Below are 26,742 nucleotides of genomic sequence, written 5' to 3'. Positions count from 1 at the left end.
TTCTCCCATGTACTCATCGACATGAGTACATGGGAGAGTACATGTCATGTGTTGTTTATTGTTCTTATCATGTATTGTTTAACATATTGCCAACATTGCCATACATGCTTTTTATGAAAAGGAAGAGATCACAAAGACCCCACAATATATTTCTGTTGTTGTTTATTGGTCAATATTCTCACAGGCAATAGTAATCATTGTCATAATAGTGCACTTCTCCTGATTTTGCAATTATACTACAGATACTTCTCTGCTTGGCTGTGGAAATCAGTAGTTTCAACAGTTTTATTGACCCACCCTCCCTGACACACCTCCTCCTCTCATCTGATTTAAAATATCACAATTTACTCCAGAATGAAAAACAAACAAACAACCAAAGAAACAAACCCTGAAACAAAAACAGATTGGCTGCGCGGAGCAGAGGTTCGTAAAGTGAAGAGTGTTGATGGGTGGGGTGTGGCAGGGTGGGGCGGGAGAGGAGAGAAGCATGGCCATGAGATAAGAGAGAGTATAGGCGCACAATTCTAACTGCGGAGAAGGGATTAGCAATAATGAAGAGAGACAAGTTGAATGATGACTACAGTGTCAGTAAAAGATAGTGGATGCTACATAGATATGTTGGTCATACAATGGAGACAGAGACAGGCCTACCGTGTATACAAACGTATACAGCATCTGCGTGGAAGAACAGAGTGTATAAAACACAGACGGGGGGGATAAAAGGAGAATGGGGTGATTATATAAGGGGTAGACACATGTGCTAGGTATGGAGATACAAAGGGAAGTAATGGTGGGTGTAGAAAATGGCATGAATGGGCGACTAGGGAGAGGGAGGGAGAGGGAGGGAGGGAGGGTTATTTCAATGGAAACATTTCGGGAGGCCCCTCAGCCGCAAACAGATCAAGATCCCATTGAGTCTTTTTTAATGCAACACAATGTCCCACGGAACACATTTGCATTTGTTTTTCCGGTTCTGAAAAAAAAAAAAAAAAATACATGTGAGGTGAACCACCTGACTCCGACCCTGCGTTGAGCGAAAGCACCCAGCGACGTAGCGCTCTCGCTGCAAAGTTCACGAGCGTGCGTGCGGCCTCTGAGATGTGGCCTCTTGACACGGCAGATGTGTCTCACTTTCCTGGTGCGTTCTGAGAGGCCCGCTCGGAGGCCAGGGTGGGTGGGACGGGGCACAAAGTGTGTCCTCGCTGTCCACAGTTTAGCGGATCAGGTTGTGTAATACCACCAATTTCAAGAGATTTTACTTTGCAAAGGCGTAGTTTGGTTTTAGTAATGGTTTAAGTCAGTGAGAGGGTATATCTTGGGTTAATTAACACAGATTTATCCTAATCCTGACAATGAGATTGACAGATTGTTCACACCCGACTGGTGTTTTTTTTGTTTTAGTTTTTTTTTTTAAATGGGTGTGTCTGATCTTTTGTTCCTCTTCAAAAAAAAAAAACCCAACAACAACACATAACATCAAGGTTGACACTCACTTGTCTTTGAAGTTAAATAAAATTCTTTTTTGGCTTGATGGGAAAATTTACCGTACAACTCCAGGGCGGTAAGAAACGGGATCGTGTCGACAAACGTGTTGTGGAAACTGTTCAAATTAGAAGGCAGCACTTTTGGGTAGATCGATTAAGCCTTAAAATCCCTCTTGGATGTGATGCAACCAGATTGCTTAGAAGTGCAAAAATGTTGACAACGTATTTGCCACTATTTAAAAAAACAAAACAAATAAAAATAGCAAACCAATCTAAAGCTGTGTCGACGATACACTTTTATCACGCTGATGAAAGTGATTTCGACCGCAATCCTTCGTAAGCAGTACAATCACGGCCACTCTCTCTGGCTACCAATTTTAAGGACTAACAACGTATAACAAACGGTTGCTTAGACTGCTAATGGTTTTCCTTTAATTCCAGCTACTACAAGACAAGTGCGCAAAAGGAAACCCAAATCTGGAGCAGAGGAGTGTCGGTTTTAAAAAGGAATGATAATGATGATGATGATGACGATCAGAAAATGCATTTATGTTTGCAGTTGTTCGTGAATTATTAAGAACTCTGTGCCAGACAGGGAGACTGCAGCCAGGCTGGTCTCTCTGACTTCAGGCTGTTATGTGAGGCGGAGCTCTGTAGTGCCAGCCTCGGTTCTCAATACTCACGTAAGCCTGACAGCATGCTTACAGAGTCAAGGCTGACATGCTGACATTAAGCAGTTTTGTTTGCAGTGTTCGCTTGGTTGAATCTGTTAGCGCACTCGAGTTCCTCTTCCGAAACCGACGCAAAAGTGCAACTGGGGTTCGACACGGTCGCATTTGCAGACTTGCGCTTCATAAGTCAAAGTGCTTGACGAACATTGAGATATTTGAGCCGACCGACTGTCCCGAATGAGAAGTCGGCGTGGAGAGACGGAGGAGTAGCGCGTATTGTTAATGTTAAACCAATGTTTTACAGGGGCTTATCTTCTTAGAATCATTCATGTTGGGCTGTATTTCTGCCAGTGCCCACTGCTATTCACTGGTATACTTGTAGTTCATAAAGAAAACCACTCTTGTATATGTCTGTGCTTATGTCTGCTTGTGAAGCGGGCTGTGTGTTGATTCTCAGCTGCTACAACACAATATAATGACACTATAATGTGGCATCATATTTCAGTCCAATCCGAAATGGGCTATTTGGTCGCACACCGTGAAGGTGCCGCTCCCCACCCGACCTTCTCCTTTTCTTGTGACAAAAACGTGAGCGAAATACTTCCATAAAATGCATGACAAATAAATAAAGATATAGATAGATCGATGAATAAATAAATAAATAAATAAATACATTTTCAAATAGGTGTAAAAACATTTGACATTCACATGGTTGGTGCCACCATCTATTTTGTAAGTTGGCAAGTCTTCCAAAAATCATTCAAATAAAATAAGAACAATACATAAATAGAACAGTAAGTCCAGACCATAGCAGAAAAAGAATGTCTGGCAAAAAAGACAAAACAAGTAAAATTCCATTCTTCATGTGTGGCTTCACCGCCTCCCCCCTCCCCCGGCCCCTTTTCGTTTGCAACAGACACTCCCACATCCTTTCTTATGCGTGTTCTTGTTCAAAGTACATTATTTGCTCAGCTCCACCTGCTACTCTCTGCCCGCCCGCTAGCTTTTCTTTTCTGAGGGGCAAAGAGAACTCAAGCTTTTGTTTGGGCTTAGAGTGATCCTGCATCTATTATCAAAGTAACACAAGGAAGTGGTTTCAGTTGAGAAACCAGTAGGGATTCCTCTCCGCGGAACTTGGTCCTGTTTAACCAGCTTCCTCTTTCAAAATTCTCCGCTACCTTCACCGGCAATAAGGTAATCGTTTCAGGGACTACTAGACATTTTTTTAAGTGAGGACAAATTTAAACTTTCAATTGGAAACCTCACACTCATGGCATGTACACTGAGAGATCTGCTGGCAGGTGCTGGTTCCTCCTTTTCACACCTGAAAAGCACAAGTGGCATCGCTAAAATCAGATCAGTAGCTAGCTAACTGAATACGTATAAAATGTGTTTCAATTGAAACACCTCTACTGAGAATGAGAACCCATTAATGAATGTTTCAAAGTAAAGGGCCAGACGTTACTGGTTATTTATTTAGTATTTACTCTTTCCCCCGCAGGGTTCAAGCTTTGTGTAAGCTTTCTCTAAACAAATTGTGTAAACAGATTGTTGCCGCTGCAGTGGATTTATACCTAGAGGGTGCTTCTTTCTTTGTTTGCATTGACGAAAAAAGAAACTAAGTAAGTAGCAGAAAGGGCTACTGTTTTTTCTTCGGGCCTGCCATAGATTGTTCTGTTCTGTTTTAATCTAAACCCACTAAATCTACTCTCTTATTCTAAAGAGTTTTCAATCACTGAGACATTCTTCTACATGTTGCATGACAAGTGTTTTGTGGGGCAGAATCTAAATAACTATCCACCTTTTCTCCTCCGTTAAAGGCAATATGGTATCATAGCTTAATCAGTGAAACTCGGAAACAACTGTTGAACTTTTGCGCTGCTTTTTAACCCATTAAAAAGTTGCATCATTCATCGTCCTCCAAACTCTTGGTCCACACTACTTGGGCCGTCTCAGATCGACTCTTCATTCCTTTTGTAGTTTAACCCCTAATGGTAAAATCATAACGTTAAATTAGTTAATTGCCCTGGAACAAAATCCACTTTAACAATCAAGTCAAAATCAAAATCTCTTCTGCTTGAGAACAATTGTCCTAAAATAGGTTCTGAGGGGGAAGAAAGCGGAAAAACGGGCTCCTGTCTTGCGAGTCACCAAGTGTTGGTAGGGTGTTCATGAGGGGACTTGACAATTCATTGGACTAGTGATCAGAAAATGACAAACACAAATGGCCTGAGGGACAAATGCAAGGTTCCCTGTGGAAATCGGACCACATGTAGCATGTAACTGAACGCTGGGACGGGTGTGTGCTTTTGATCCATTTTGGTTGGTCTACTTTGAGTCTCCGGTATGCGAGCTTTTCCTTTACCCATCTGGTAAAGTGGGACGATCCGGGAATAACGTCCCTGAAGGCTGACCACAGACCGGCTCAACCTGCTGCCAGCACGCCCAACAAATATTGTCTTCTTGCTGTTGGCGGCGCTCCATCACATCCCCAGAACAGCGTTCACAAACCAAACCAGAGCCCATCCTGGGTCCCGTTGCTTTGGATATAATGGTGGGGGGGGGCGAGGCAGGAAGTCGGGAATTGCGGGGAAGGTGAGCACGCGGGGAGGTCGGAGAAAAGGAACGGTGGGGGGAAAGGCCAAACTGATGACTTTTCGCTTCACTTTCACGACATTCTTTTCAAGGGTGAGATTGTGTCCCGTTAGACGACGAGAGGAGTCTGGTCTTGTCTTTCCCCGAACCCCCCCTCTGTAGGACGCTTCCGGTGCCGCTGCCTCCACTTCCGCTTCCCTCGTCCGCCGCTCGTTCCTTCTCGGCCTGCTCGGACCCACTCTCGGAACGCCGGGAGTTCTGACGCGAAGGGGTGCTGGGCTGACGCGACAGCTGACCGTTCTTCTCATCTGGGGAGAGAACCAACCGACAGGTCGAATGTGAAAAAACGCACACAACTGGTGAGTGAGTGCGCGAGGTGTCTGGGTGGGCGTGGCAGCCTTACCAGCCAGTGCCTGCACGGAGGGCTGATCGTGAGTACTGAGGAGCTGCGCCTGAATGGTTTCCACCACTCTCTTGAACCTGCGGCTGGGACCTGCGAGAAAGAAGTGATTAGAAATCCGCACTTTTTTGGTCTGTTTTTTTTTTTTTTTTTTTTCATTTTCGAAGGGTAAAAAAAAAAGAAGAAAAAAGCAGTCTTGACTATGAAAATGAAGCATGCTCAATTGAAAATAAACGAGCGCTCCCTTTCACAGGCTCATGCTGCTGGAATTGATGGACACTAAGAGTGGTGGAAATCAGCTGGACACAACAGAAACACAGCTGGCAAAAGTTGATGTCAGTTTTTCTCGTTGTTGGAAATGAAGAACTTCTGACCGAAACCAAAACCTTCTGGCTTCACGACGACGCTTTTGTCACGGCGCAGGGGTGTGACCCTGAAGTATTCCACTCACATGACTGACTGGTTGTTGCCATGACTCATAGCAAACATCCCTTATCAAGAGGATCTTGCGCAAGGACAAGTTATGTTTTAATCGTACCTTCCGCTTCATGTGCCCCAAAGTAAAATGACTGGACTTTGATATGCATCTTTTTATTTTTTTTTCCCACTCAGCCTTTTGTTTGTTTTTTCTTTTGATTGAAGACTTAAAATGAGGTGCATGTTGTTGCAGCCAACGCCAGAAAATATTGAAACCTGGAGTAAAATGCTCGCATTCTTCCTTCTCTCTGTAATAATGCTTTAATGTGTTTATGACTAAGCTGTGGACTATGACATATTGTGCTGGAAGATGACTGCAGCTCAGCCTGAAGGGTGCCCGTCCCTAATGGAAATACTAGGCTCTCAGTACAGACAGCAACACCACAGCCAAGTCATTTAGCATTGTAGGGACCTTCTTTGGGGAAAAAAAAAAGAAATGCAGCAAATATTCATTACATGACAGCGTGGCATTTGCTAAAAAAAAATGTGTCCAAATGAAGATGAGGAAGACCAATTTCTTTTTCTTTCTGTTCCTCATGCACTATAAGTGGTGCTGTTACGCTGCCAAAGGAGTATGCCAATAAGGAATAAGACATGAAGCAAGGGAGTACAATTCTTGCGTTAAACACAAAAATAAGAAGATAAAAGAGAAGAAGACTTCGGAGGCGTGCGTCATTGTGGAACGACAACAACTCAATCAAATGCAACATTGTTGTTGCTGTTGTTAGAAGCAGAGCCTTGGGCATTATCGTTTCGGATCATTTGTAACCACTTGTAACAACATGCAAGGTTGCCGTGTAGAGGTTTCACCACTCTCGGACCTGGTTTGATGAAGTGTCCATTTAGAAGCTTTTACACACAGTCCAAGACTCCAGTCTTACCTAATGGTAGTAAAAAAAAAAAAACATTAACGGTATCTCCCCTACCTGTTATTAGCGTGAAGGTAACGCTGTAGATGCCGATCTCTCTTCTTCCTTCCCTCTCTGCTGGTTCCCTTTCTCGCTCCCTGGTCCCCTCTGAAAAAGCAATATCCACCTATGGGAGCAAGCAGTAAGTTGTTTTAAGATCATTATAAATATTGTTGACTTCATGTGCTTTTCTTATGCACACATTAGCATAACGTGAATGATTAGCAAAAGTTACATTCACTGTAAGACGTAAAAGACTGGTTAAATTGTCCCCCAAGAGCTCTTAAATGTCATCTGACTGTTAAAATGAGATGTACAGATAGTGAATTTAGAGATTTCAAAGCATGAAAAGTGAAATAAAAAGGAGATTACTTGGAATTTGACTGGCTTCTGGAAGACAGAGGGGCCTCCAGAGGATTTGTACTCTGCCCGGAAACTATTCTGGGACACCACGCTGTGGCTGAGGGATGGGATCTGGAAAGGCAAGAGAAAGGAGCGACGCTTACAACCGCCATTAAACCTGCGTCTTCGCCGGAAAGGCAACGCAACCGATCGCGTCTTTCTGCGAGCTCCGACTGCACTCACTGAGAGAAAGGCATGGACGATGTCCGCCTTGATTGAGCTGAGCGGCTTGTCACGGATCATCACAAAGATCTGCTCCTCCTTCTCCAGGCTGATGAAGTTACCAAACCAAGACCTCTTAGCCAGCCTGAAAATAAGAGAAACATGACAAGTGAATAATGCGTGAAAATCTCCAATTTAATTGTTGTGTCAGCCTTGTGTGTTGTGACAGGTAGGACAACATATATTGCCAAAGCTTATGAGAAATTTGTCACTGCAATCATCTTCATCGTCATTATCATCATCATCATCAAAGAACTATAATTAGTAAGAAATACCCCAAAATCAGGGATTCCATAAATAGTATTTCTTCTCACTGAAAGCATTTGTAAAGTCAGATCCACAATTTCCTCACTAGCTGTGTTTCAATTACCGTCTTTTGCAAAATAAAAGCAACATTACTAAAAATTTCAACAAAGCACAATTGCGATTTTCAGGCGTTTCCATTGAATGGTGTGAAGTGCTTAAGCCGTAATTCTCTCGAGTTGAGACTTTACGAGAATTACGTTTGTTTGCTGTCAAGAATGGTTGTTATATTTTTCTCTTTGATTACTTGTAAAAAAATATTCTGTCTCCTCCTTTGTCCAAACATAACGCGCTGCCAATTTCACTTGAAGTGAGCTGGTCACGTGACCCCGTGAGTCACATCTGCCGACGTCTAAATGCGAAAAAGGTTTCCATGCCATGACCAGTTTTTTATTGCGATACTTAGGTTTCGCGAAATTCTCGGGTGAATTGAAACACAGCTACTTGACAGCAGAACAAGGCTGTGCTGCACGTTTGCATCTTGGCTTTATTATTACAAATGAAGTGATGGGCGCAAAACTAAAAATATCTGCATCTATTCAAATGAAAAATCAAAACTTAAATTGGAAGACAAATTGCGCAGACTTACTCTGGACTCGACTCAGGAGTTAAACTGGACATGTCCTCTGACGTGGGGACTGAAAAAAAAAGTCAAAAAAGGAGGGAAGAGAGAGGGGAGAGAGGAGGAAGTGGGAAGAGGATGTGAGGAAAACAGGCGATAAATCCTCATGACAGGCTTTGATTTAATTGCCCTAATTACAGACGATCACAGAGTGAGACATTACGCAACACAGCCGCCGGGGTGACAGCCGGGGGAATGGGGAAGCGTTTTCATAATAATAGATTCTATCTTTGGTGCTGTGATTGTTTAAAGTGTTGCTAAAGCATCAAGTTCATACCACAGCTGCCTCGCTAAATTTGAAGGAATTATCTCAGGCAATCAGCGGAAAGAAACGGCGTTACATTCATCACGGGCCCTTCTCCTAGACTTGCATAATTTTCTCAGCTAAAAAGGACTTTTGCAAATGACAAACCAGCAGCTGCCCACGGGAGATCTATTTTCAGACCCGTCTAGAACGTCACCTAAGCTTGCACCCGTTTATCAAGCGCCATCATATTGCTGAGGTGTCTGTGCGAGAAACCACAGGACACTTCGAGACATTAGTCACATCACGTTCACCCAGCTGATGTCTGGCAAAAGTATTGAGCAGCTTCTCCCCCCCCTCAGGCTCCTTACACTTTCAAATTCTTCCTCCACTTTTTCTTTTGTTTTGTTTTTTCCTGGAGAAAACTTTTGACAGCTTTCTCTCTCGTCTTTATTGGAAATTCTTTATTTGGAGTGGCCACTTGAGATGCATCATCTTGTTTTCAAGGGGGTCCATACATATAAACAAACAAGGAATCAATTTACGAACATTAAAGGTCCAGTGTGTAATATTTGAATACATTTAGGAATGTGTATAATCGCAGTACAATAAAATTGTATTGCCATTTGTTTTTCCTACCCTTAGAACTGTGGTTATTTATGTATAACAATATATATAGCTCAATGGTCTGCCATCTTGCACCGCCATATTTCTAAGGAAGCCTGCAGTGGACAATCCAGCTGCCTGACAGTGCCTTTCGTATTTAGGGTAAATGCTCACATCCTCAAGTTAAACAATAAAAAAAGGTGGGCAAGGTATCCATGTTTGGGTGTGCATTCCACTGTAGTTCACTGGTGAGCTTGGGAGAGGGACGGGGGAGTGAAAGACGCTGCAATCTGAAATGGAACCACCGGATGTCACTGTTTCTCCCCAAAATCTCCAAATATTACACACATAACCTTTAACGTGACAACACCTGAAGAACACAAACAAATGAAACCAATTCGAAAACCTCCTACTTCTTCAAGTTTTTTTCGTTACCGGAATAAAAGCATCAACTTTTCATCCTCACCTTGCAGCTTGCGGCGGTGGAACCGCGGGGAGCCGAGCAGGTTGTTCTTGAACGAGTTGAGCCTGGTTCTCCAGTGGGCAGAGCTGGAGGCAGCCAGACCGCTGCTGCTGCCCGGGCTGGAGGGCGGAGTCAGCGAGAGTGAAGCCCCACCGGCCCCGTCCGCCCTGGAGGAAGAGGACGAGGAGGAGGAGGAGGTAGGAGGGGTGGTGGTGGCGGACGCGGAGCAGGCGTTCTGGATTTGGTGCACGGGGGTGCCCAGCGGGGTGGGCAGCGGCGAGCCCTGCGGCGTGACCTGCGACACAGGGGGTGCGGTGGCAGAGGCGTTAGAGGGCGCGTGCACGTTCTTGGACTTGAACACCGACGGCGAGGGGAAGTTGAAGAAGCGTGGCGAGACGAGTGGCGAGGGCGAGGGGGACGGGGAGCGTGGGGTCTGCAGTGGGAGGGACTTGATGGAGTGGAGGTGCGGCCGCTCGCTGGCGCCCTTGGAGGGGAGGGTCTGGGTTTTGGGGTCGGGTGGCGGACGGGCGGCGGGCCTTGCGGCGGTGCCGGTTCCCGGCCGGGCGTCTCTGGCCGAGGAGGTGGTGGAGGGAGGGGTGACTTCTGATTGGCTGAATGTGAAGACTGGACTCTGATGAACAAACAGGAAGACATGGAAGGGAGGGAGGACAGAAGGGTGGAAGAGATGGATGGGCAGATGAGAGAAGTGATGGACATGAGTTGATGACATGGATGTAGTATAAGAACTGGACACTGCACTGGTGACATGGCGGTGTGGAGATTTTCTCCCAGTGGCCACTTGGGGTACTGCAGACAAAAACCCCACCCGGCCCACATAAGCATTTTTCCCATAGACTGCAATGCAAAAAAGACGCCTGTATAACAACTGGCAGGACAACTGCAACTTGAAATGTGGTTCATAATGAATTTTTCCATTGTAGATCTTTAAGTCTTAGACTTTTAATCTTTAAAAATAATTTTATAAAAGCCAGAAAATCACCAGAGAAGGGTTTATTCCCAGCACGACGTCATGGCTCGTTCTGAATGGCTGACGCGTTCAAATGCATGGAGTCTCAGGACCCACATTTATTTCTTTACCATGAAGTCGCGACTCAAACTTATTCCACAAAAATAAAAATGCCAACCCACTTTTTATCATGTCTATTACTGCCCATGAAGCTGCGACCCATTGAGCACAGCTCTGTGATGCACTTTTGGGCCGTGACCCACCAGTTCAGGAGGGGAGGGGTGGGTCAGTTGATGCCTCGTCGGTCGGATTCTTTGACTAACTGTCTGTTGGAAGGTGGGGGATTTGGGGGGTGGTTCTCTCGCTTATGTGTGCGTTAGTGTGTGTGCGCCGTGTCTTGTACATGGCGGCGTAATGCCTGTATGAAATGGTGATAAATACGGTTATGTGAATGTGACAGCAAGATGAAAGCAGCAGCAGCAGCAGCAGCAGCGAGTAAGACAGCATGACAGGAAATTTGGTTTTGTTCTTTTGATGGCTACAACTGATATTTATATATTGCACGCTGCTATGAGTGTTGACTGGACGGTTGAAAGGGAGAGGCTGGTAAGGCAGCAATTTTCCTTTGACTTTAATAGTACCGAAGGAGAAAAGAAGTCAAAGAATCAGTTTTAGTTCATAATACCTTCATGAGCATGCAGGAAATTTAAGATGTACTTTAAATCCGTCAAAAAACGGAGGACGGCATGTGACACCTTGGCACAACCTAACCTTAACAAAGCTTCTAACTTCATCATCTTCTAAAAACTACTTACTAAATGAAAAATTGCACGTTCGATCAAAGGCCTGGTTTTGTGACGTGCTGCTGTAACTGTGACAAGTTTGCAACAGCTTCTCAAGACAGTCACGAGGGCGTAAAAAAACACAATGGCATCAAATAAATTCAATATTGTTTCTTATGAATGAGTGATACAAGGCGGACAGAAAACAGACAAAAGGGTCTATTACAGTCAATGTCAGTAAAATGAAACTGATGGAAGGAGCTTACCCTGGGGCTGCTGAGAGGACTGCAAGACAGACCCGTCGAAGCTCCGCTGACAGAACGAGACCTTTCAGAAGTAGCAGCAACAACAACAAACAGAAAGGGTTCACTACTGAGATTGACCAACCATGAACACCATTCATCAGTGTTAAAGGTCATGTGTGTAATATTTGGAGATTTTGAAGAAGAAACAGCGATATTGAGTGGTTGCATTTTAGACTGTTGCGGCGTCTTTTGCCATCTCCCCCCTCCCAAGCTTGCCAGTGAACTACGGGAGGCTGCGCAACCAAACATGGACACCTTGGACACCTTCTTCTTTGTTGCTTTACTTCAGGATGCGAGCATTCACCCATAATACGAAAAGCGCTGTCAAGTAGCTGGATTGTCCACACCAGGTTTCCTTAGAAACATGGTGGTGCAAGATGGCAGCTAACTGAGAGCAAAACCCTTATTGATCTATGGATATATTGAGCTTTTACCAATATAAAAAAAAATCATAAATCAAGCCAAATATTACAGACTGGACCTTGAAATGTAAATTTTCTGACACGGAAGGGCGGCGAAGGTTCGTACCTCTGGCTGTGTGCATTAGTGTCCAGGGCCCTGCGAGGTGGCGTGGGGGAGCCCTGGTCAGTGACACTGAGGACCTCCAGGCTCTTCCTCTCTGGCCGACAGCGTCCGTGGCGCGTCAGCATCGGCGAGTCCACGCGCTTCCTCGGCGGGTCTGGAAATTTTGACCACGGTTCAAAATGCAGGGCATGGAGTTTTAGGTATCCAGTTTAATGAAGAGCTGTTTGTTTTATCAGACTAAAAGGCATCCACTGAATTGGGCGAGCGCTCTTACCGAGGTCGTTCCTGGGTGGCAGGTCCTCGTCCTCGCAGCTGGGGTATCGCTCCTTCCTATCCAACAGGAGGTAATAGATCATCTTCTCTTGGTTCTCCCTGCGGATGGGGATTCGGAGACAGGGGAAAAAAAAAAGAACCCTCAAGTCAAAAAAGTTGAGCCTTTAAATCGATACTGTCCAAAATGATGAGTGTTTTCCGGCTTATGCATTAGTCAGATCTTTTATGGAATCCAGGAATTAGATCATGTTGGATTTGGCAATGTTCCAATAATAGGTAAGTTGGAAAAGTGGGATGAACATGCATGTTGCGTGACAGCAACAGCACAATACATGGTAGTGTACATGACGCCTGGTGTTCTGTCAATGTCAAATTTCTTTAAACAAACACATTCTTTAACATTCATTTTGTCCTAATTTGGAATGCAGAATGGCACAGAATCGATGGCATCAATTCTTCTTCCTCCTCTTTTCTTCTTCTTCTTCTTCTTCCTCTTCTTCCTCTTCTATTTGTCAGCATAAGCAGCATCATCACGCTAGCTTGCAAATTTGCCTTCAGCTGATTCATTCGTGACTTCAGATTCCCGATGAATCTGAAGTCACGAATGAATCGGCTTATTTGTCTTTATTGTTCATTTCCTCGATCTGAAATTCCAACCTCAGTCTGTTTCTGATGACATGGTTTGGTAGACAATTTGGAAAATTTGACCGACGGTGAAATGGAACACACCCCTAGAATGTTGCCGCCAAATTCCTTTCCCTGCATCACAACGCGTGCCCTCGGGGGAATGCAATGTGAAATTGTGCCAAACAGAACCACTGGTAACAACGATGGTGAAGTTCAAACGTAAGCAAAATAGACTGTAAGGAGGACTGTGACAACAGAGGATAAACGGCAAGACAAGAGTGGGGGGAAAGCTTTGCCTAAAGCCAGACAGGAGTGAGTGTTTGGCTAGCAGACAGTGTGAAAACACAAAGGTATTGAGTTTGGTTTGGACAAACGGAGTAGTTGGGCAGAGACGGAGACAAGGGACAGTGTTGATAATATAGCTGTTGTTGTTGTTGTTGTTGTTGTTGTTGTTGATGTCATGCCAGGCAAAATGATGTAACCAGCTGACCACAAAGAGACAACGGACAATAAAGACACGAGGAGGCGGGGGCAAAGAGGTTGAGTTAGCTGTGCACAATTATTAAATATAGCCAAGTTGTCCACTTATGCAAATCACCAAGCTAGCACGGAAGATAATTTTTAAATTAAAACAAATATACAGAATGTTAGACTATACACACAGGTACAGAACAATGGGGAATATTTGGGGTTACTTTCCGTCTCTAAACACACTGAAACAAGTAATGTTTCAAACAAAAAATAAATAATATATATATATTTATACATATATTTGGCGGCTCATTTACTCACTCCTCACTTGTAAGGTCCTTTGTGAGTTTGACCCGGTCTCTGAAGCACCCTAAAGAGTACATGCTCTCCAGGACATCAGGGTCCAGATCTGTGATGGAAAAAATCCTCTTCAGACACACCCGACGAGGTGGAGGCTGCTCCGGACAAGGCTCGTTACGGCCGCTCCTGTTAGAGAGACGACGGCGTCAGTGCGGGGCAGCCTTGTAACAGTCGCAAATGTCAGAGACGTAAAAAATGTGCGGCGTGCTTTGATAGGCGCACTCCAGTCAAGTTGCACAGTGGAACAGCAAAGGTAAGGTAGATAGAGGTGATATCTGGCCTCGCCCAAATGTGTTCCGGAATATATATATAAAAATCGAAGGGGAGGTGTGAGTAGGAATGAATAAGAAGGAGATGGGACACATGCGGAGCAAATACAAAAATCAAAGTACTTACTGGTACCAGGCATGTTTTTGTATTGCTTCTAGCTGTGAATAACAAAAATAGAAGACAGCATTAATAAAAGAAGAATGTCTCCTTGGCTGAAACTTGTGTAAAAGCTCACAAAAAAAGGCACTGATTGTCAAAAGGAAAATGTGATTTAAAACTAAGGCAGTATTTATGAAGCTGTGGGTAGGCCTTCGTACACTGAACCCTTCAGAGTCTGGTTAGCATGGGGCTGTCGGGAATCGGCTTGCCTTACTGTGATGTGCTAACAGCAGGTTGCAAGCAACATTGCCATGGGAGTGAAAATATTTATGGCCCAGCCACATGGCTGACCTAGCAAGCCATGCTAGGACAGCTAGCATGGCTGTGCAAATATTTGTCTGTTTGAACACAAATGTACAGCATCTGCTCCCTAATTCCACTAAAGTCCTGTCGCAAATCTGCAAAAAGCCTACATTTCTCCCTCTCTCTATACCTTGTGCATTAGGACTACATGAATATATCCCGAGGGATTAAGATGCAGCTCTGCTAGCATGAAAAAGCGGACCGGTTGTGAGCATGGCGCTTGTGAAGACAGCAGCAAACAGGTGAGCGCAATGGAGGTTTTGTCGTTGTTGACTCGTATGAAAGTATGAAACAGCAGAGAGAGCCGCACAAGCACCTCGATTCACAACTGACGTGAAGCAACCACGGAAGGTTCCTAGCGGTGTGCATGAGTATACTTTCTAACATCGGCATTGGAATGGGGTCTCCCCTGCACGGCGGGCTGTTTCCATGGCGGCAGCTCGCTAGACACAGAGACAGCCTGACCTGGTTTCAGGCTCCATTAATCAAGAGCTCATCAGACAAAACCCGCAGCTTTGATTAAATCTGCTCAGTTGTGGCTGAAAGACTGACTGACCAGACTTGTAGTCTTCCTGCCTCCTCTCGCACGTCGCGGCGCGAACCACTACGTCACAGCACCCAACGGCATTGGCTTTGGCCAAAATGTGCCGGCCGCACACTTAGCAACTTTTGATATATTGGTCATAATGAAAAACCCAGGCTAATCATATATTCTTGTCGCAGTAAAATCTTGACTTTGACCCAAATTTTGTTTTTTGCTGACAAAACGTCTTTCGATACGTTAGGGGCCAGCACACATCAGACCTTAATAAATCTAACGAGGTGAGTTTTGATGAAGCTCAATCGAATTCTTCTGTTGTAGGCATTGGGTGAGACAAAAACAGAAGGTCTCCGTATCCTCACGTTAAAACGCTGGAGCCATTCCAGCTTGTCGGGTGCTTGTGACCACCTACACCCCAATTTAAAACGAGTCCTGTCTCCAAACGACTGTGAACTTTTGCTTTCCGACGGCCGGCTCTGGGCAGTCTTGTGCTGTGGGTGCCACAGCCTTTGCCTCTGAGCGATATTTTTTTTGTTCCCTCTGCTCCTCTGTTCTTTCCACTTTCCTCATCCGCCGTCCTCTAACCACTTTAAGGTCTCGTGTCAGGGTCAATATCTGTCAGATCTTGAAGCAAAGCCCGAGGCTTGGTCTTTTCTTTTCCCCCTTACCGCCCCCTCGCTCCCCTTTAATGTCAGCTTCATGTGTTGGAGCAACTAAAGTGAGCCATCCATTCCTCCATTTTCTATTACCAGGGATTCAAAGCCTCTTCCAGCTATATTGGGGTGGAGGTGGAGTTTGCCCATCTGCCATCTCGCAGAGACACAAACAACCATTCGCACTCTCATTCACATTCACGGCTGCGGGCAATTTAGAGATTCCCCATTGGCCTGATGTACATGTTCTTGGTTGTTGTTGGAGGAAGCTGGAGAACCCAGGAAGAGCCAACGCAAACAACACAAGGACAGCATGCAAACTCCACACGGAGGGCCTGTGAGTTGGAATTGCGAACACATGAATCAATCACAATACGACCGTATTACGACCGTATTACGACCGAGTATTTCTTTCGATCGGCTGTACAAATGATAGTGATTAAGCAGTTGGCTGACCCAAAGGTGACCTCAACATGTGCGCCTCCATATTTAATAGCTTTGCAGACTCTCTCTCCCTTTATTGTGTTAATTCTGAGTGAAAAACACAACACAAACACCACCAGTGCAGCCAACATCGGGGACAACTCTTCAAAATAATATCCTGTTTACTAAAACAATGCATCGATATGTATGTATATATGTATATACATATTCTAATTCATGTTTGACAAGCACATGTTGGGATAGACATCCTAAATTCCACATGCAAAAACGTACAGGAGTGCAACACCTGTCGCCCCCTGAAAAAGGCAGAAATTGGAACAAAAGCTTAATTAGCTTCCTGTCACATTCTGTTGCATCCATGTTGCACAATACGCGCTCAGTACGAGGAGCAATTCTAAGAACTGCATCCTTGATCCTCACCGTTAGCCTCTTGTCCGCATTGACTTCTATCATCCCTTTCAACAAAGCTTGGCAGTCAGGAGGTATGAAGTGGGGCATATGAAACACGCCGCTCTTCACTTTCTCCAGAAGCTGCCGCAGGTTGTCGTGGTCGAAGGGCAAGGCACCCTGGGGAAAGGCAAAGAGAAGTTTACAGTAGGTGACCAAATAGGATCACGCAAAGGTTGGTTCGTCTTCTTGCGTAGCGTAACTGGATTTCCTCTGGGAAAAGTTAATCAGCCACACATCAACACTTTGTAACCCTTTGCAGGGCTAGAGACCCCACATGGTAATTCCCATAGGCCTATTATTTCTATTATTACACACAGTGATATAACAATAAATGTATCTGCTCCTTGCTCATGATTTACACAAGGAGTTTTAAGTCAGTTGGTTCCATGCAGTGATTTACCGAGAGTCAGGTAATGTGATATTTTGACAGTTCTTCAAGTTTTTGGAAAATTGATCATCATTTATTTTAAATACAATTTAAAAAAAAAATAAATAAAAAAAAGTCACCATTAGACAGCAAGAAACTGGATATGGTTTCTTTGACTTCGACTGAAACATTTTTGGAAGTCAATATTATACATACCAATATCATACCAATTTCAGTGAGTCTCCTGTGAAGGTTTAAACTACCTAATTAATACAGTCTACCAATAAATAAAAGAAATGAAAATGGGATCTGTGCCCACTCACCACCAGCAGAGCAAAAAGGATGACGCCGCAGCTCCAAACGTCTGCCCTGCGACCGTCATACTTCTCCCCCTTTGACACAAATTCGAAAAACAAGTTAGGCCCATGTGCATTAGACACAAGTACACACTCACACAAACACACACACACAGGGAAAAGAAAGTCTCACCCTAATGACCTCTGGGCAAGCATAATGAGGCGACCTGAAAATACAGAAGAAATGTGATAGTTTTTAATTCTTAAGCGGATAAACAATGAAGCAATTTAAAGGGATATTTCCGTTACGTGCTTTGTCTTTATGTAACCACATTAAATGTAACAACATAATCCTCTGGAATTACACAAGTGTGTAACAGATTATTTGAAAGCTTCCATCCTTGGACTCACCCGCAGCTGGTTTCCAGCAGGCTGTCACCCACTTGTAGCGAGGCCATGCCGAAGTCTGCTATCCTGATGTTGTTCTTCTCATCCAGGAGAAGGTTCTCTGGCTTCAGGTCTCTGTGACTAAACACACACACACACGCACACACACACAGGCAAGCGGGCATTAAAAACGCTCCGAGCGCTTCTTTATTTTTTTCTGGGGTCATAACCGTAAGCAAAAACGTAAACACTTTCACTGCTATTTTGATAGGCGTCGGCGGAAGCAAACACTCATTTCCCACAGCAGACAACTGTGTGCAGTTTATACAGACTGGCTGCATCCTAATGGATTCATACAGCTTCTGGACATAGACTGTGTCTGTGTGCTTGTATGCTGGCGAAAAGTCAATCAATGAAAAGTAAATGGCCAAACAACAAGTTTGATGTATGTGTTAACTGTGTTCACACTATACACTACATATATAGGTTGATATTGATGCACCAATACCGATACCAATATTGGTACCGATACTGCGGTTACTGTATTCTGCTAATTTAGGATAATTTTTAGATGTCATGGCAAGAACATAAGGGGTTCTGTCATGGTCTGTATTAGCGTTTCCTGCTTTATTTTGCTAGTCTCGTCTGCCCCTGTATTTTCTACACTTTTACTTCCTGTTCCTGTTTTCCCGCCTTTTATGTGGCCTCATGATTTTCTTCCCCTGTGTCTTGTTATGCGTCCTGCTCTTGATTGTTCTCACTCGTGTTCCCCTGTCCTCTGGTATGAATTGTCCTTGTCTCGCTTTTTTGTCTGGTTTCGGTTGTTGTTTCATCATAGTTGAATCTGCTTGGTCATCTGTGTCTCCCCATGGTCTGATTTCATCTTGGTTGTCTGCATCTTCTCCAGGTCTGTTGTCTGTTACGGTTCAGTTTCTATTATCTGTTTCCGGTTTCATATTTGATGTGAATATATTTTTGTTTTTCCTTTCTTACCCTATAAATATTATCTTATCTTATCTTATTTCTTTATTTCTTTTTAATGAATTTAATTTTTCTTCTCTTTGCACTATATTGTTTCAGTAATTATGCAAATTTCCCTAATGCAGGATTAATAAAGGCACTGTATTGTCTTGTATTATTTACCATGCGGAGACCTTTAGTTAATTCTTGTATATTATTTAAAGGTCCCGTGAGTAAAACTTTTAAGGAAGCCCGTCTTACTTCAAAAATTGTGGTGCAAGATGGCAGCTAACTGGGAGCAAGACCATTATTGCTCTATGTATATCATTATATATATATATATATATATATATATATATATATATACATATATATACATATATATATATATTTATATATATATATATATATATATATATATATATATATATATATATATATGTATATATATATATATATATATATATATATATACATATATATAAATATATATATGTATACACATATATAAGAACTGTTCAAGGGTAGAACAGTCAAATGACTTTTATCATACTGTGAGTATATTTTTATTGATGTATTTACGGGCAGTATGTTGAGCTTTTACCAGTAATAAAAATCAAAAATCAAGCCAAATGTTACCCACTGGACCTTTAAAATCAATAGATTTGTCTCAAAACCCGGGGTTGTCTGCATGTGGGTGCTGCTTCCAAATGGCTACCGGTTCAGCATGTATTGTGACATGCAAAGGTCAACACGGCGAAGGGAAATGATGAGGCAACACCGGAGATGGAGCACACACAATGGACTACTGCACACACACACACACACACACACACACACAGGGGGCACGAGGGCACGAGTTTTATGGCCATCAGCCTCTCACGGACCATATGGAGTGGTTGTGGCAGAAGTCGAGGGCGGAGATGATCTGTCTGAAGAACTTCCTGGCCTCCTTGGGGGTCAGCCGGCCTTTTTTCACCAGGTAGTCGAAGAGCTCCCCACCGGAGACGTGCTCCAACACCAGATACCTGGAGGGGGGGAGATACTTGCTTGAGTCACATTTTATACACACTGAAAAAAGTAGGATTTCTGGCCTGAGACATGGCTGTTAGATTTTCAAGTGTATATATTAAATAAAATTAAACATTTTTAGCGCCATACATGAAGTGCTGGCTCATTCTATTGGACAGACAACACTACATATATCTACTGGGGGCAGGGTGCCAGGCAGGTTAAGAGCAGTGTGCGAAATAAAGGGGACTCCAGGAGGGTCGGACCCATGAGAACCAATGAAAGGCTTAGAGCAAAATTTTAAGGGGGTCTCATTAATGTCGAAAGGTTTAATATATATACATATGTACAGCACTGCCAGTAATGGTCACTGAAATAAACAATGACTAAGATCTCCCTGTCTTATATTCAATTCTTCAAATTATTATTCACAAAACGGAAAAGGTGGTTTACACCTGGCAGAAGAATGAACGAAAGGGGATGTTACTGGCTCTGATGCAAAGAAGCTACAAAAAAAGTTAGTCAGTAGTTAGTTAGTTTGTCACGTTATTAAAGGACTCCAACATGTAAAGGAAATTTAGATTTGTTTGAGCGGATTTGAACTTCTTCTTTTAATAAATCAAATTTTGGGGCAGGTCTGACCTGCGTGCAAAATGTGGGGAGATTTGGAGTATGGGAAAGGTGTCAAAATGGGCTTCAAAATTATTTTGAAAAAGACCTTTATTTTGAAAGGCCGTAAAATGAAAACGGTTGGAATCTCAAAAAGATTCCTTCATAACTTTAGGTCATGAAGGTCTCGTCTACGTCATACTTCAATTTCAAGCCAGTCGCACTTACGGTTTCTGAGCCTTGGGTTCTGAGATTTTTTCAAACAAGTGAAAATATCTCACTTATGGTTTGTCTGGGGTCATAGGTCAGCATTTATGAAAATTAGGTATGGATTCAAGGAACACGTGGGTCTTTGTCCTATGATTCTACGACCGTCCTAGAGGGCACTATAGTCATTTTTGTGTTGTAGTCTATTTAGGAGGCGCTATTGAGCAAATGTGTAAAATTCTTTCATAAAATGAAATTCTTCGCCGGTTCTGACCTGCGTGCAATATTTGGTATTTCACACAGTGGATTAGAACCATGAAAAACAGTGGAGAAAACGGTGATGGAAACAAACTTGATGTTGGACACCCCCCACAGAAGGTTATCACTCTATTTTCTTTCTTTTTTTTTTTGCCTTGGAGAAGGTTCCTTCCCCCTCGCCACTCCACTCAAGGTTGTCTCAGCTCTGGCAGAGATCCAGAGACGGGGGGAGGAGCGAGTCGGGGGGTGGGGGTGGGTCAACAGATGAGGAAGTGTCAGCAGAAAGGAAAGTGAGACAAAAAGAGAGGAAGAAAGAGAGGTACTCACAGGTATTTGTTATTCTCGTAGACGTCGTGCAGCTTCAGAACGTGGGGGTGCTCGATTAGTTTAAGAATAGCTATTTCTCTCTCCACCTGGACGGACGGTCGGTCCGGCGGAGCAAGCGGAAGACGTGGAGAAAGGGAAAGAAAGAAAAAAAGAAACAGAGAGATGGGCAAGAGAGGCGGGAGTTAGCGGTGAGGCAGATTGAAATGTCAACGAGAGAGAGGGGGGGGGGGGAGGGCGAGCGTGAGGAGCGTCGTTTCAGCAGTTTTAGTGCAGCACTTGGAGACAACAGCAGGTTGTGGTTGCCAAGAAAAGAGGAATAGTTCATACACACACACACATATATATGTATATATATATATATATATATATGTATATATATATATATATACATGTTTATATGTATACATAGTTCCATGTTGTTCCATGTTCCAGTTGCTGTTAGTAAAAAGCACCAATTTATTTTGAAATTCTAAGTAAAAAAACAAAAATTCCAATTGAAGTAGGGTTAAACAGATGTGTCTCTTCAATGTATTCTAACTCGATCATGTTTCTTACATACTCAAAACTGCAGGATTTCTATCCTGAGACATAGCTGTTGACATTTTCAAGTGTATTTATTCATTAAATACCACTTTTAGCGCCCTACATGAAGTGCTGGCTCATTCCATTGGACAAACAACAACTCACTAAAAATATCTACTTCAAAGCTTCTTGGATTTAGCAGCGTCCAAACAATGTTTGCGTAAACCCGGACTAAAGCTGTGTGTATGTTCTTTCTACGTCACGGCAATCGATCCCTGCAAATGTCGGACACTTGGCCTTCAGGAAAGACTGTATTTGTGAGGGGAGCTGTTGCACGCCACTCCCTGATTGGTCAGATGGCTGAGACCTACTTTCCGGCATACGTTTACATAAAGCTCTCATAATCAATATTTCACTTTATCACGAATCAGTTTAAAAGCTGTAATCAAGATTTGTTTCTTTCAGCTCATTGATGTAGTTTTTTTTTTTTAAGACAGCTAAATTTTCGGTGTAATCTGAATGATCTTAATATGTACGTTGTATTTCTATGTCAGTTGTGTAATCGTTATGCGCATTGCTGAACCGCACATGGACCCATTTGTTTGAACTGCGATGATCGCCATCACAGAGCACCCAGACACCACAGCGGCACTGTTTGGGTCGCGCCACCCTCCGCGGTGTAATATGTCAGCGTAAGTACGCGGCAGATGCGCAACACACACGGCAAATTGAATATTTTGAAAGTGACACAGCGTCAAGGTCACGCTGTCCGTTCCATTGATTGTGTTACGTTATCATGACAGGATATTTAAAACCGTCCTCCCTCTGACGTCACGTCTGACTAAGCCCCGCTAATGCACAGCAACTCTTCCGAGAGCCCAGTCGAACACGAAATCATCGCTGATTTCCTTTGAGCTGCGAGGTGGCTTTTAAAGCGCAAAAATAATGCTGCTTTACTTAAGGCCAAATGTAGCAGTTTTGAACTGTGTTTTTTTTTTTTTTTTTTTTTTTAGATGATGGATTCATAAACAAGATGGTGCAAAAAACAGCAGAATTTTTCTTTCTTTCAATCCATTGATGACTTCCCCGTATGCTTGACGTCATTTTAACCACGAGAAAAAGTCCTAAAAGTAACGCAAGAATACTGAATATTGAATGTAAGTGAATTTTTTTTGGTCTTCAAAAATCGACTGACGCCAACATGTCTGATCTTTCATAGAACCAGAGTCTCTAGTGAAGAGTTTCTCTGCAGAAAATTTTATTTTTTATTCCACTTGAGGCAACACAAGTTATCACATTTGCAACCAGTGGTATTTCAAAAAGGAGAATCTGCTTAACACATTTTAAAGGTCCAGTGTGTAAAATTTTTAATGAAGCCCACCTGTATTTTGTGTCACTGTCAGGTGAGCTTCCTTAAAAAAAAAAAAAAAAAATGGCTGTGCAAGATGGCGGCTAACGAGCAGCGAGACTCTATTTGGTCTGTGTATATTCTTGCATATTGCTATGAGAAGTGCTCTAAGGGTAGGGAAACCAAATTACTTTTATTGTACTAAGCGACTATACGCTTTTATCAATGCCTTTATGGGCAGTATCTTCAGCTTTAACCTGTACAAAAACCATAATGAAGTGGTGGCACATACTGACCGACATTATCAGTGTACCGATAAAGCTGGATATCAGTGTTCCAATCGAAGCCAAAGACGAAGCACTATTTCTGGGTTCCTCACCTTCATCAGAACGGATTCTGAGAGCTTCTCCCTGTTGACAATCTTGATGGCCACCTTCTGCCCCGTGATGCAGTGGACGCCCAGCTTGACCAGCCCTGAGAGGCAGCGCAGAGGAGAAGGGGGGGGTAGGGGGTGGAGAAAAAACGTTTTGAGTATCAGAAGTCATCATGCAGCGTGAAAACAGGAAGGAGGCGGCGTCATAAATTATTCAAAAAGCCTCTACAGACATTGTCACAAACACATCGGCTGAGCCACGGCGCCTTGAAAAGACTGACTGGAATCGGTGTTAGGAGGCCCATTGGGACGTCCCCTCCCTTCCCCAGCACTGAAGACATTACAACTTTAAGAGGGTTTGGAGCGGAATAAAAGCACAGATGACGAGAGGACTTAGAGCGGGGGATAAGGATTAAAGCAGGAGACCTGGATATGCTACTATGTCCAGAAATATTTGGACAGTGACACATTTCTTCCCCCCCCGCCCCCATTATTTTGTTCCCTTAATGTGCCCCTCTCATAAGACAACTTAAAGACAGTTTCATTAGGGCAAACTAATCGGGGCGAGATGTATGAAGAACCCTAAAATGAAAGAGAGGTGAGATCAGACTTTGCTAGAAGTTTCTAGCAGAACGCCCAGAACTGTAACTTGACCCTTCTGAATAAATAAAAACCCAAACCAACTCGGACGGGGTGGGGAACTACACCCATATAACGCCGCATCACCCGCCAAAGCGCGGATTGGGCAAAGGCTGTGTGTTAGCGTTAGCACGTCTAGCTGCCATTCGAGGGTGTCTATCTGTGGATGATGTGGCTGCTGAGGGACTGCATGACTAGCATCTCCCCACTGGAATTTGGAAGAGAAACTGAAGCGATGCCCTGGACGTTCTTCAGTCTGCCGGTCAGCAGTCAGTTCCACTCAACCATTAAGAAAAAAAACAAAAAACAAAAAAAACACCAACTGCCTGGATAGAAGCAGCTGATGGATGGAAGCTGCACGTAAAAGCTCTGTCAAAGGGTCAAACTCAAAGCTATCACTGGCTGCAAAGATATTTCCTCTGAAAAGCATGCTAAACAAAAAAAAAAAAAAAAACAAACAATCTCAATGTGTATCATGTATAAAATATATGCACACAAATATACTGAATATAATTTATAATGCTTATTATGTGCACCCCCCCCCCCCCCCCCCCCCCCCACATCCACATCCTGGACATCCCGATGCAATTTGAGGAGGCTCCTACCTGTCTGCCCCTTCCCCAGGGTCTTCTCCAGACGGTAGGGGCCCACATACTGGCTGGACTGGCCCACCGTCAGCTCCTTGCTGCTCATAGTTTCCCAGCCGAACCCACCCCACCCCACCCCCCTACCAAAAAATGTATTTAAAAATAATAATAATAATAATAATAATGAGTAAATAAATAAAAAAAACCTCCGGGTGTAAAAAGGGCGGATCAAGGTATCGGCCGCTCCTGCTCGGTGCCTTCCGGCCGGAGGCGCATCAGGATTTGCGGGTGTGTTGGAGGAGGTTTGCAGGGACGGAAGTGGTCGTGATCCTCGGGCCGGGCCGGGCCGGGCCGGGCCGGGCCCCCCCACGCAGGCTAGACTCCCGTGTATGCGCTCACTCGGTGTTCACTTCCCCCTTTTGCCTGGTGTTGCGAGGCCTATATAGGATGAGGTGTGCGTGTGCGTGAGCGTGAGTGCCTTCCCTTCCTCTATTATTTCTTCCGCCGCAGCGCACCGTGATTCAGGAGGACGATCCGGACGGAGAGCAGAGCAGAGCAGAGCCGAACCGCCGCCGCCGCCGCCGCTTCTGCTGCAGGAGCAGAAGGTGGAGGTGGTGGTGGTGGTGGTGGTGGAGGAGGAGGAGGCGGCCGTGTGAACGCCCGACGTCGGTCCGATACCGGTGGATGGGATGGGGAACGTGTCACATCGAGCCCCACCAACCCGCTTCTATAAATACCCGGAGTTCTGAAGCCGATGGATCCCCAAAAAGTGGAGCGCCGACACAAGAGAGGTCCTCCCGGCCCGCTAACAGCCACCATCCGAGGCTCAAATATCCCGAGTCAGAATTGCCCTGATTGAATCCGCTCTCCGATCGATAATCAGGGACCCCACTCCCACTCCGATCCCCCCCCCTCTCCCCCTCACCCTCACCCACACATACACACACGCGCACACACACACAACCAGCCACTGACTCCCCTCCTTCACCAGGTCGCCGTCCAAATAAAAGCCCCACGGAAAATGTTTCCAGAACCTCTTCCGAGCGACGTGCACATTCCAAACCCCCGCGCTTCCAGGGTCCTTTTTTTTTCCTGCGGGTCGATCTCGGTTGCAGACTGCTCCAGATAATAATCTATTATCGCAACGGCATCAGCAAGAAGAATGGGTTTTCCAATATCCGGTGCACACTTTGGCTCAGCCCTTCCCGGCCCTGCATCAGGAAATAGAGGAGGAGGAGGAGGAGGAGGAGGAGAAAGGAGGGGAGGGGGCTATTAGGGATGGAGGAAAAAAAAAAAAAAAAAAAAAAGAGAGAGAGGCAGCGGTCCTGGGGCGCGCAAACGCGCCTCGGTTCGGGACAGCTGCGGCGGATGAGACTCAGCGGCCGGTTCCCTGCTCCTCCTGCTCCTTCCTGGCTCTAGAAACAACAAGCATCCTCAGCTGGCCTCTCCTCCTCCTCCTCCTCCTCCTGTGCCGTCTCCTCTTCTTCTTCTTCCTCCTCCTCCTCCTCTTCTGCTTCTTCCTCTCCTTCCTCCACCTCTTCCTCCCGTCTCTCCCTGCCTCTCTCTGCCTCTCCCTGGCCGGCTCTGCTCATGATATCACCGCGTCTCCTCCATGGCTCGGCCGATGCTGATGTTGTTGTTGTTTTTTTTTTCCCCTCCTCCTCTGTTTTCTCTCGACCTGAAGGCAACAATCAACAGAAGGAGGCGGAGAAACAACGGTCAGGTTGTTGTTGTTGGGTTTTTTTTGTGTGTCGTGGTTGTTGTTCCTCGTCCTCAGCTGAGTCCCCTCCGTCCATCAATGACGGGATGGTCTCGTATTATCCTCCTGGTATTCTGTCTACCACCACCACCCACTCAGTCTCCACCTCTGTCGCTCCGCCTCCTCCCGATGATCATCGACCAGCATCAGCATCCGGGTTCCACTTTTTACCCCCCCCCCCCCCCCCACCTCCCACCAACCCAACCCAGCCCAGCCCAGCCCACCTCGGCCCAGCCCTTCCTCTCTCTCTCGCGCTGCCCACACTGACACACATCGGGATGCTAAAGAGCCACCGCTGGCTTGAGGTCAGCAGCTTAGAGGCGGCGGAGCATCGATAGGACACTGGTTGACCATCCACACAGATGGAGTCAATGTGGTCAATGCGCTGAATGGATCGTCAACAACAAAAAAAAACATACAATAAAGCTTTCATATATTCACAATGGGGGAGGGGAAAAAAAATTGCCACATTAACTAATTCAATAGCTGAATGAATGAATGAATGAATGAATGAATGAATGAATCTCAGTTCTGAGAGAAACATTTGTGTTATTTTTTGAGAATT

At 44.6% G+C, this 26,742-nt stretch overlaps 2 protein-coding genes across 4 annotated transcripts in view; both read right to left on the bottom strand.

Annotated features, from left to right (window-relative positions):
* The window catches only part of pih1d1 (PIH1 domain containing 1), an 88,194-nt gene extending 72,354 nt beyond the window's left edge, over window positions 1-15,840 (bottom strand). The window contains exon 1 of the mRNA XM_076032478.1: window positions 15,830-15,840. The gene's annotated coding sequence lies outside the window, so the exon portion shown is untranslated. The remainder of the gene's footprint in view (window positions 1-15,829) is intronic.
* Window positions 447-24,553, bottom strand: LOC142892358 (serine/threonine-protein kinase BRSK2-like). 3 transcript variants are annotated; one of them, XM_076032473.1, is made up of 20 exons: window positions 24,437-24,553; window positions 23,199-23,293; window positions 20,950-21,035; window positions 19,425-19,565; window positions 17,602-17,718; window positions 17,384-17,417; window positions 17,218-17,286; window positions 16,498-16,644; window positions 14,104-14,135; window positions 13,669-13,833; window positions 12,251-12,348; window positions 11,980-12,130; window positions 11,413-11,473; window positions 9,401-10,028; window positions 8,052-8,100; window positions 7,121-7,244; window positions 6,908-7,009; window positions 6,554-6,662; window positions 5,154-5,243; window positions 447-5,058 (listed from the first exon to the last, which is right to left on the bottom strand). In XM_076032473.1, the coding sequence occupies exons 1-20, from the start codon at window positions 24,522-24,524 to the stop codon at window positions 4,838-4,840; spliced, it is 2,607 nt and encodes an 868-aa protein (XP_075888588.1). In that variant the 5' UTR covers window positions 24,525-24,553; the 3' UTR covers window positions 447-4,837. The 3 variants fall into 3 exon arrangements, with proteins under 3 accessions (XP_075888588.1, XP_075888589.1, XP_075888590.1); XM_076032474.1 differs by having other exon boundaries at window positions 9,401-9,692; XM_076032475.1 differs by lacking the exon at window positions 20,950-21,035 and having other exon boundaries at window positions 24,437-24,479.
* Between the last annotated feature and the right edge of the window lie 2,189 nt (window positions 24,554-26,742).

Source organism: Nelusetta ayraudi, unplaced genomic scaffold, assembly GCF_046127955.1.
Source record: "Nelusetta ayraudi isolate G7.1 ecotype Tasmania unplaced genomic scaffold, CSIRO-AGI_Nayr_v1 ptg000034l, whole genome shotgun sequence".
Taxonomy (NCBI): Eukaryota; Metazoa; Chordata; class Actinopteri; order Tetraodontiformes; family Monacanthidae; genus Nelusetta; species Nelusetta ayraudi.
Note: the sequence above shows the minus strand (reverse complement) of the source record. Positions and strands in the feature narration are given on the sequence as shown.